The 11,645-nt window shown below is 46.7% G+C and overlaps 1 protein-coding gene across 14 annotated transcripts in view; it reads left to right on the top strand.

The window, feature by feature from the left end:
* mbnl1 (muscleblind-like splicing regulator 1) overlaps positions 1-11,645 on the top strand; it is a 37,993-nt gene that overhangs the window by 20,807 nt on the left and 5,541 nt on the right. For 8 of the 14 annotated variants that reach the window (XM_084707983.1, XM_084707981.1, XM_084707979.1 and 5 more), the window contains 6 exons: positions 5,811-5,981; positions 6,414-6,620; positions 6,855-7,094; positions 8,541-8,594; positions 10,143-10,302; positions 11,236-11,271. In XM_084707983.1, coding sequence (XP_084564109.1) covers positions 5,811-5,981; positions 6,414-6,620; positions 6,855-7,094; positions 8,541-8,594; positions 10,143-10,302; positions 11,236-11,271 — 868 coding nt within the window. The remainder of the gene's footprint in view (positions 1-5,810; positions 5,982-6,413; positions 6,621-6,854; positions 7,095-8,540; positions 8,595-10,142; positions 10,303-11,235; positions 11,272-11,645) is intronic. The other 6 variants (XM_084707985.1, XM_084707990.1, XM_084707987.1 and 3 more) reach the window with 3 other exon arrangements.

Genomic DNA, 11,645 nt, shown 5'->3' with positions numbered 1-11,645 from the left:
TCTTATCACTCCTCCTTTCGTGCATTCCTTCTCCCAGTCTTAGTCAGTGTCTGGACCTGTCTACCCTGTGGCTCCTCTTCAGATGGGCCGTTCCCTCCGCTCTCTCTTTCTCTCTCTCTCCACCCCCTGACCCCACCCACTCCTCCCCCCTCTCTCCCATTTCCTGAACACACACATGCCATGCTACTGCCAAACTATAATGAGATAATCTGATGCTAAAGCGTGAATTGGGCAGTTCACAGTGGGATTAAACCCACTGGTGGGATTAGAGCCAATGATGATCCGATTACTCACATTTATAATCTCACACAAGGATAACAGGATTCTTCAAACTAATTAACAGTTATCTTGTTCTGGGAATGTCTCGCCATGACTTTCAAGCAATGGAAGGGTAGAGTTGGAAAAAAGAGACAGAAAGGTAGAAAGAGAGAGAGGGACTGAAGTCAAAAAGAGACCTCCGTCTTTCAACTTTCCATCTTTTGAAGTTTCCAAAGGCAGGTTGCCAAGCTACCATTACTGTGCAGGCACTGTTTGGACAAATCTGTTTGGTGAGTGGACGGCAGAGAGAGCCAACTCTGCACAATAGCAAGAGAGGGAGGAGAGAGCGAGAGAGAGAGAGACAGAGAGTAAAAGAGAGAGGAATAGAGAGAGCAAAAGAGAGAGAGAGGAAAAGGGAGAAAAACAAGAGAGAGAGAGAGCGAGAGATGAGAGCCAGAGAGAAAGTGCCAGAGAGCCAGAGAGAGAGAGAGTACAAAGACAGAGCATGTTTTCTTTCCTGCAGGCTCCTTACTCTGACCTCAGTTTCCCTGACTGAACCAGTATAGCGTCCTGTACGACCGCTCTCCATGCTCTGGGCTTCAGTCATGCCCTCATCCAGAGCTCACCAGCAGGCATGGAGGTCTCCAGAATACAGCTTTACCTTCCAACAAACGGAAACTAAGTGTTGTTTTCGTCCGTCGTGGGGTGGGTTTATGTGGGGCCTTGTCAACCATGAGCACAGCAGTAGCTACATGGAAACTGGGCTTGTGATTAAAGGTCTTCAGTGCTTGATGGTTTTAATAAAGAGCCGCCCGCAACACGGATCGATCCGCAGCTCTGGTGATTGTTTTTCAGAGCGGACAAATGGGTTTGTGAGCTAAGCTCGTTATCTCTCAGAGACGGCAGCAATCCTTCTGAGTACACGTACACAAGGGAAATATGGGACAGTGGTGTGGAACGTCTTCGTATGAAGTGAGATCTGTCTGTGTGTGTTTTTGTGTTTTTGTGTTAGTGGTGAGGACACCTGGCATGTGACATTTTTGACAGCCAACACCCAGCTTGGGTGAGAACGTTGTGGTGTGGTGACCTTAGTTGGTGTTGGCTGACAGTAGAGCAGGTGTGTGTGTGCATGTGTGTGTGTGTGTTTGTGTGTGTGTGTGTTTGTGTGTGTGTGTGAGAGAGAGAGAGAGAGAGAGAGAGAGAGAGAGAGAGAGAGAGAGAGAGAGAGAGAGAGAGAGAGAAAGAGAGAGAGAGAGAGAGAGAGAGAGAGAGAGAGAGAGAGATGAATTCACCACGGAGGGGCTGTCCCGGCTCTTATTAAAGATTAACACTCTCTGTATTTCCCATACCTCCTAAAGCCTACTGGACACAGAGGTCCCTAGCCATGAAGCTCTGCTCAGTGTGTGTGTGTCTGTGTGTGTGTGTGTGTGTGTGTGTCTCTGTGTGTGTGTCTCTGTGTGTGTGTGTGTGTTTGTCTACCTGTCTGTTTGTGTCTGTGTCAGTCAGTCTGTATGTGTATGTATGTATGTATGTATGTATGTATGTATGTATGTGTGTGTGTGTGCGTGTGTGTGTGTGTGTGTTTGTCTGTATTTGTGTTTGTGTGTTTGATGTTTGATGAAGTTGTGTACTGGTGCTCAGTCATGACTAAAATTCTTGGCAGTCGTTGGTGTCTTTGTTCCACTGTTATCAAATTTAGCACAATGAATCACATCCCCGATAAGCATATTCGTCTTGATACTCTAATTAGTATCCATGCACTATCTACATCCTCACACATTCATTTTCACACTCCCTCCCCCAAAAGGAAAAGAGGCAGACCCACCCAACATTCTTTGCAAGATGATTCATTGTTTGTTTAAAACCTGCATTTTGTCAACGCAGGGTGTGTGTCTGTGGAGTAAGTGTATCTTAAAAGAGCACATGATAGAAGAGAAAGAGACCAGCCATATTGCTGTATCCCATGATCAACTCAACCTACCTCAAGTGCCCAATAAGATTACTGCACCTCACCCCCGTCGGCCAATTGTTTTACCTGGCCAGGTCACATGGCCAAGAACATTTCTGGGCCTTTGTCCTGGACAATTTCCAGTCCAGGGATAATAATAATGTATTATTATGTCTAATCATAAGTATAACTAATTGATCTCCTCTGGGGAGACTACGGTTGTCATAGAGCTAGCTTTCAGGAGAGACACGTCAACATCCGAAGCTCCCCTGCCTGCATGGTTCGTTCCAGATGCTATTTATAAGACCCAGCTGCTAGCTCTTACACAGATGACGAACACCGTAGGAGCAGCTTGATCCTATTGCGGTTCTAATGGAACAGAGTGAAAACCATGATACTGTGTACAGGCTCATTAGGAACAGAAGTAAGAGAAGTCAAGTCACATGCTTCAGATGATTCCCCCTCAAATGTTCTGTTAAGTCTTTTTTTTGGGGACTGTGGATGGGCAGGGTGGGGGCGCGGGTTAAGTAGAGAATCCGATTGTGACAATATAATTGAACGCCAACCCAACTGGGCCAAGTGGACATCCCTGTGACTCTCCAAGATAAGCATCTAACTTAATATTGCCGCAGAGGGTTTAGATCTGCGGTGTTTGTGGCGGACTTCCCTATGTCAGTGAGTGAATTAGGCAGGAATTTCGTTGTTGTTGTTAGGGCTGGAACACTAAGCTGGTCTGTTGCCGTGGACACAGTGTCTGCGTCTCAAGGCCCCTGATGTGATAACAGTGGTGGCTCGAAAACATCATGTGAGGAAGAGAGAGTGTCTCGCCTCCTCTCTCTTTTTCATCCATCTCGCCCCACAATGCTCTGTCTCTCTGACTCCACTTGTCCCTCTTGTTCTCCCTACTGGACCAATCTCTCTTTCCCTCACTCTCTTTCGCTTTTTGTCCTGCCTCTATCTGTCTCTAGCTTTCTTTCTCCCTTTTTTCCCCTTCTTCTCCCCCTCCCTGTGATGGTTTGACCCACACTAACGACTTTTCCTGCAGGTTCTAGAATTTCCCTGACACAGACTGAGGCTTCTGTGCCAGAGAGTCACTCTCTCTCTCTCTCTCTCTCTCTCTCTCTCTCTCTCTCTCTCTCTCTCTCTCTCTCTCTCTCTCTCTCTCTCTCTCTCTCTCTCTCTCTCTCTCTCTCTCTCTCTCTCTCTGTCTTTCCTTCTTTCACTATCTACCTCTCTCTCTCCCTTCCTTCCTCCCATTGTCTCTCTCTCTTCCTCTCGCTATCTCTCTCTCTTTCCCTCTTTCACCATCTACCTCTCTCTCCCTTCCTTTCTCCCATTTTTTCTCTCTCTCTCCCTTCCTCCCATTTTCTCTCTCTCTCTCTCTCTCTCTCTCTCTCTCTCTCTCTCTCTCTCTCTCTCTCTCTCTCTCTCTCTCTCTCTCTCTCTCTCTCTGTCTCTCTCTCTCTCTCTTTCTCTCTCTCTGCCTTTCTCTTTCCTTCTCACTGTCATTGTCTCTCTGTCTGTCCCTCTCTCTCACTGCCTCTCTCCCTTCCACTGCCTCACTCTCACGCTTTCTCTCCATCTCTCTCTCTCTCTTCCTCTCTCCTTCACACTTGCTTCCTTATCGTTTTCTCACATCATTTCCCCATTCTCGCAAGCCGCCATGTTCCTAACAGCCTGTAATCTGTTGAAAAGAGGGAGAGATGATTGACACTGATGAAGGCCTGTGGAGGTTTGTAGTCCACCCCCTTGTCACCCGCCATCGTCACCCATAAATCCACCACGGGACGGACAGGGTCAGGTGGGGTGAACGCAACACGATCCTCCATGCCTTCTGTAACGCCAATGCCCCCCATGCACAGCCACTGCCTTCCCCTTTCCCCATCACGCAGGCACACACATACACACAAACATCTCTCTCTTCGCATGCTACCACCACCAGACTTGCTGAGCAGTCAAATAACCAGCCAGGTTGCATCCCAACCCCCAGTCCGACCTTTTCTCTTTTTCTGTTATCGATGTGAGAATCTTTAGGAATGCCGGTGCACAGACAAGCAGTTATCTTAGCTTGAATACGCAAATGGCTTGGTGGGGCTCAAGATAAACTATTGCACCTTTGCTGAACTTGTTAACTCCAGGACTTCCTCTTTCTTTTTTCTGTTTCTTTCTCAGTGTTTTTTTTTTTTCTTACTCAAGATCTTCCCTTTTTCTTTCCACATTTCCTCTCTATTTCTTTGTTTCAAAATGCTAACACCATGGTTCTATCAGAGCGACTCCATGTGGGTTATGCTTTCGCCCTGAGCTACAAAGTTTGACTCATATTAAACATTTTCCATCTGACCTACTGTTATACTGTCATAAACTCTTCTCAATGTGTGTGTTTGTTTGGGTGCATGTGTTTGTGCATGAACTCCAAGCTCCAGTCATCATTTGACAGTTGCTAATCTAATACCCATAGTAAATATACATCACATGCATATCTAGAAGACAGTAGTGGACATACTTAGTAACAGACTCGTTGGGAAACTACGTGTCAGACTCGCAGGCTAACTGGCTAGCAGGATAACAGGCTAACTGGCTAGCAGGATAACAGGCTAACTGGTTTGCAGGATAACAGGCTAACTGGCTAGCAGGATAACAGGCTAACACCTCTAAGTTGTGAAAATGTGGGACGGAACTGCTGTGGAGTGTCACATGAATTCTCTCTCTTTGTCTTTCCCACACACACCCCCACACACACACACACACTCACACACACACACACACACACACACACACTCACACACACACACACACACACTGTGTCCTAAGGCAAGTGGCCATGACAGTTGTAAAACACGTCCCATTAAAGACTGCGTTATGCGTTTGAGGGAAGCCTACATCAGTAAGCTCAGCTGTGCCACTGGAATGCAAGTAAATAAATATCTTCCCTAAAGGACAGGGCTGTGTGTGACGTGTGTCCACCACCTGTTGCATGAACATGACCCCAATGCGGTGTGTATGTGTCTGCTCGCAGTGGGTGCGTGTGCATTTGCGTGTCTGACCATCCCGAACTATCTTGACCCCAGCCCACCAGACTTTTGGCTACCAAGACTCCTCATGTATGTCCTTGGTATAAATGGATACTCAAGGCATACAGCAAAAAAGGATCTCTCTTCGTTAATTATCTGTCGGTTTAAAAGTGTGACCTCAGAATGACTCACGACACCTAATATCTGGATCACATGGACTGTATTTATATCCAATGACCATCCAGCCTGATTGGGTGCCCAGATGAATGTCTAGATACCAGCAGGCCTACCATGGCATTCAGGAAGACCTCCTTTGACCTGACACCCACACATTTATAACCCCCACCCTGTACAGGGCAGAAATAGAGCACTTGTGATTGAGATGGAGCAGAGCTGGGTCTAGACCTGAGCTGAACCAGGTCCAGTGTCAGCGGTCTTTAAACAACTATCTGGATGTCCTAACTGCTTCTATTGCGTTTATTTTCTCAATAACAATACACGTCTGAATCCTTTATTCACCACACACACCTGTGTCTCCCCCTTCTCTTTCTCCCCCATCTCCCTACCGTTTCTCCTCCCCCCCCCTCATTCAGGGTCGCTGCTCCAGGGAGAACTGTAAGTACCTTCACCCCCCGCCCCATCTAAAGACCCAGCTGGAGATCAACGGCAGGAACAACTTGATCCAGCAGAAGAACATGGTCATGTTGGCCCAGCAGATGCAGCTGGCCAACGTCATGATGCCTGGGACCCAGTTACCGCCCATGGTAGGGGACGTGGACACACATACGTACTAACATACTCTCGCACCCACACCCACACATATACCAACATTTTCCATCTCACATCCAAACACACACATATGATTGTAAATAGTAGGTGGCAGTAGGTACATTATGGATCCATACGTTGAAATGGTGGCATTGCAACAGGCAAGAAGAGGAAATATACAAAATATACAAACTACAAATATGCAAAATATCCAATACCAGTATACACAGGGTTGCCCAGGGTTACACATATGCTCTCTCTCTCTCTTTCACACACACTAATACACACACACACACATATACTAACCTACTGTCTCTCTCTCTCACACACGCAGACATACACAAACAAACATATATTCATGCTGGACAGCCGCTGGCGTATCATGAGTAGTTGTCACCGACTCAGGCCATATTCCCTCCACCCCTCAGCCCATGTTCTCCGTCGCCCCCGGCCTGGCCACCAATCACAACGCGGCGGCAGCCTTCAACCCCTACCTGGGCCCCATGTCCCCTGGGCTGATGACTCAGGAGATCATGCCCAGCGGCCAGGTCCTCATGACCAGCAACCCTTCCCTCAGCCAGGGCCCCAACGCTGCGGCCGCCGCCCAGAAACTACTAAGGACGGACAGACTGGAGGTCAGGCACACACACGGCACTCGCTCATCCAAACGCAAACACTCACATCCATGAGACGCAGGTACAAACAGGAAGTGGGACAGTCCCCCAGGCTGCCGCAGTTCCTGGAGCAGGTCAGCTGTGCTGATACGGCAATCCAAGAGACACTGCCCCCTGCAGTCTGACAAGCCCCATGTGCACTCAGTGTCTGTTTTGCTTGTTTCGTATGTGTGTGCGCGTGTCTGTGTGTCCCAGGTATGCCGTGAGTACCAACGCGGCAACTGTTCCCGGGGGGAGAACGACTGTCGCTTCGCCCATCCGGCCGACAGCACCATGATCGACACCAACGACAACACGGTGACCGTCTGCATGGACTACATCAAGGGCCGCTGCTCCAGAGAGAAGTGCAAGTACTTCCACCCTCCGGCCCACCTGCAGGCCAAGATCAAGGCCGCCCAGCACCAGGTGAACCAGGCCACGGCCGCCGCCGCCATGGTGAGTCAGCCCAGGGCGACACGCTGCCGCGGGGGCCACACACACCCTGACACACACACATATATACATACTCTTCCATACTCACACGCAGGTGCAGGGAAGAGGTGCCCATAGAGCTTGATGGAAGGCAAGGTTAAACGGCTTTAACCCTTGGAATTGGTGTCTATGGGTCATTTTTTGCCTGGAGCGCAACACGCACACACACACAGAGCAGGGGAAGACTGGAAACCTTCTTGAACTTTCTGGGTGCCTTCTAGAGCTAGGAGGACATGAAGAAGGTTGTGACAGTAATGTCAAACTGTATACCTCTCACTTGAGGAAGTTTGTCAACTAAGGGACCTGGGTAACTTAGTATTTGCAAATACTGTGAGGAAACTAAATGTAACTTTCAAATACTTTCAAGTCATTGGTCTTTGAAAGTGACCCAGGTCAACCAATTAATAAATAATGATTAATATAATGGGGTGGGTGCCTTCCTGGTTTTATTCAAGGAATGTACATAGACCAGGAAGGGAGTCCCACAGAGAGACCACTGGGGGTTCTAGTGCAGCGGGATAACATAGTAAGGATTGCACCTGTGACATCCTTCTTTATAATTGCCTTGGTTTGATCAACCAATTCGAGAATAGGTTACTACTGTCAAGACCTACTTTATTTCCTCCTAGTCCTGAATGAGGCACACATCCAAACTGTCTGAGGACATTATCCAACAGCCAGACAGAAAGAATACTGTGGGCACTTCCTGGTTTGGCTTATCTTAACTGTAACTACATCCTCTTGTCTTTGAATGTATGCTTCCCCTGTCTCAGTTCCCCCTCACAGAAATGTGTTTCATTGTGCTTCTGTGGTAGACTCACATCATAAAACTAGTGATTGATAAAGCCCAGTTCAACCTGTGAATGTCAACTGTCAACTGTCATCTTTGTTTCTCAATACAAGTGCTGTTATTGTTATTTTCCTATCTTCATCATCCGCAGTTAAAGTTACATAAACTCTTTTAGTTCTTTATTGTAATGTGGTGATGAATATGCTGTTTCCAGTGACAGTATTGTCGTTTCAATACCACTAGAGCCACATCTCATTGTTTTTTACCTAAGATTGAAATAATGGAAGTGAATTTTCTTTTTTACTTTTACTTCTTGACCATAAGACGTCTAAGTAAATGTTATCTAGACTAGATAGTTAGGATTGAACTGATCATGATATTGTACCGCAGCAGTAGTGGCAAGCTAGCTAGCTAGTGTGTTTTCTACATTGTGCATGCCTTGTTATCCCCTTGTATATTGCATTCCAATGATTTGTTTTTTTATTTGTTTTTGTTTTTTTCTCACCTATACCCAAACTGCACTGCTGCCCCCATGATGCACCTCTGCTTGCTGGTTTATGTTAATGCGCTTGAACCCCATTGGCCCATTGCCATCATGTGCTCGCTGCCTGCTAATTAAGACTCAGTCGGCTGTCAAATCACTGAAGCGACCCCTCGACGCAGCCTATGACCTGGTACTATGACCTTTCACCTTTTAGCTTGGCATGTGGCTTTGTCTTAGTGCAATGTTTGAAACTAATATATACCTAGCAACCTTTGTTCCTTGTTGTTTTATGGCAATATGTGTGTCTTTCCTCCTGTTGCTCTTTCATTCTGGCCAATGATGAAGTGATTGTGGTTTCCTGGCTTCTCAACTGGATTGTGGCGGGCAAAGCTCTGTGTTTATGTCCAACTGCCCCCCCCCCCCCCTTCATTCCAAAAAATCCACACTCCACCACTCCCAAACACGAATTCAGACCTGTGTGAATTTGTGATGACGACAAGAGCCACAATCAGTTCATTGCTATTAGCCTATTGACTCTAATCGCTTAGTAGGAGAGGGCTAAGGAAGTGTAGCTTTTTTAAATGCTAGCATGGCTGTAGGTTTTATGTACAAATTCATGTTCAGTGTTTGGTAGCTAAATCGGTTGTATGCATGTTTATGTGTTAGTGCATGTGTAATTGGGAGGGATGGAGACCCAGGTTAACACAGTCAAACAGATGGGGATGCCTCTTTGGAGACACCTTGGAACTCATAGTTCATCTCATTACCACAGCTGATTTAACAATTCATACCTCAAAAGTGGTCTGATGTCAGTAAATATTTCACTTAGCACAGCTCTCTCTGTATACACTGTAATAGCGAGCAATATGTTAACCATAAGAAGAAGAAAAAAACATAGCATAAAACTTCATAGCTCCTTAAGGTGTTGTTTGGAACCATGACTGGTTCTGATCCGCAAAGTTGTTCAATTAGAAACTTACCCACCCGAAAAGGGTTATTTTGCATTCAAAACATTAGGAAGCCATTTTGTCACATTCTTGGCATCAGACCTTTTTTTGACAACCAGGAGGGAGTGAACTATTGTTTCAACATGTCTCCGAAAGTTGATGGTGGAGCTAGCACTGCAGCTTCTTCTCTCTGGGCTTCTTTTCGGTTCCTCCTCTTTACCACAGTTGTTTTGACTGAATACCGCTTGCTTCTTTTGCATATAGAAAGTCACAGAAAGACATCAATAAGTGACTGTTTTCACAGTGTGCCTATACTGATAGAAGTCATGTAATGATGATTGCTTGTGAGGAAGTCAGTTGCTCCAGGTTAGCATCCATTGCTCTTGCTTGCGTAGAGGCTAGTTGTGTAGACTGCTGCTTGCTTGCTAATGATGATGACGTGTAACACAAGGTTACATAATGTTATGATGCAGTTGTACGATGTCCTCTAACGTGACTACCATTCTTTTTTTTTTCTTTGATTTATCCTTTGTTTTCTCACCTCCCCCACGCACCTCTCTTCTTGGCTTTCTCTGCCTCGCCCCCTCTCTCTTCCTCTGCCCCTCTGTCTCTCATTCTCTCTCTCTCTCTCTCTCTCTCTCTCTCTCTCTCTCTCTCTCTCTCTCTCATTTTCTGCCTCTCTACTCCCGTCTCTGTCTTTCTTTTTCTCTCCCTTCTGCCTGCTCCCCCCACTCTCCTCTCACTCTCTCTGCCTCTCTCACCCCCCTCCCCCACTGTGTCCGGCTGGGCAGGGCATCCCCCATAGTGTCATGGCGGCACCCCTGCCCAAGCGGGCCGCCATGGAGAAGGCCAACGGGGCATCGGCCGCCATGTTTAACACTGGCATGCTTCAGTACCAACAGGCCCTGGCCAACATGCAGTTCCAGCAGCAGGCTGCTTTCCTGCCCTCAGGTAGGGGCGCCCGCCACGCACAGCACCCAAAGCCAGCAGGGCACTCCCAATCATGTGCTCATCCCACTCTGCCTGTCTACAGCTGCAAATACATGTTGAATGGGCGAGAGGCTTCCCACACACAGTTGCTCATGGTATGTGTGTGCGTGCGTGTGTGTGCGTGTGTGTGCGCGTTTGTGTGTGTATAATGATGTTGGATTAGTATGAAAGGGAAGAAGCCGCAGCCAAGGACAAAATACAATTTGAATTTACCTGCGCTCAGTGGACCATGACTGGCACAAAAACAAACAATGACTGTATTCTATTCAGTGTATCTGAAGGTATTGTAGGCTTCTGTATGTGGTGGTGTCGTACGTGCTGTAGTTTGACGTTAAAAACAGGATGTAATCCAGGGTGAAACTGGCTGAGGAAGTCGCTTGTGTGGGTTCAGAAGAATGGCTGGCAGGATTGGTTGATTTGATTCAAATGCATCAGTTTGGCAACATACAGTTTGACTTGCTTCCAATCACTGCTACTGAACTCTCTTTCTCCGCTTCTGTCTATGAGTGTGCGTGTGTGTACAGTATTATACTATTATCATCATTGTGGACTATGATCATTGTGCACGACTGTTATTGGCATCTTTCGCACACAAAATGCATTTGCATTGACACCTCAGACAAAAGCGCCAGATTGGGTAATGCGTTCCTTCCACTGATATGATTGGCTCAATGGTTCACAAGCTGGCTTCACCTACATGCCTGTCGAGTCACTGATGATCATCGGATGTCATGTTCCGCTGCTGTCCGGACCTGTGTTAACGTTTATCCTTCTTATCTCCTCCTCCTCGACTCTAACCAACCTTGTGATGGGCTGTTATCATTTCTCTCCCCTACCCCCCCTCCCCCCACTGTCCAATCCAATCCACTTCCTGTCGCACTGCATGATGGCCAGGCTCAATATTGTGCATGACACCTACAGCGAGCATTGGTAGGTTCCTGCTCTCTTCCTCCAATCACCTTTAATCTTGACCAGTGACTCGCACGTCATCAAAATCCATCCTATTGAGGAATTACGCCTCATTATATGAGCAAATGTTGTTTCTGTTTTTCTTTGATTTTATATCCGTCCCTCATATAAATCTATAAAATACTGTAGATAAGACTAATCCTCATTAGATCTGGATTTTGGTGACGTGAGCCACAGTGTGCGTTGTTGGGATACTGTATGTGAACTGATGAATGTTAGTGTGTTCAATTTGACCTTTGAGGTACCATAGAAGGGATTTTTCTTAAATATAACTTCAATGGATTTTAAGTACTTGAGTTTCCTTTGTGATATCTATTATTGCACATTGTCGCTTC

The sequence above is a fragment of the Hypomesus nipponensis genome, chromosome 10 (genome assembly GCF_054491055.1).
Source record: "Hypomesus nipponensis isolate SF chromosome 10, ASM5449105v1, whole genome shotgun sequence".
NCBI lineage: Eukaryota > Metazoa > Chordata > Actinopteri > Osmeriformes > Osmeridae > Hypomesus > Hypomesus nipponensis.
This window is presented reverse-complemented; position numbering and strand designations above follow the sequence as displayed.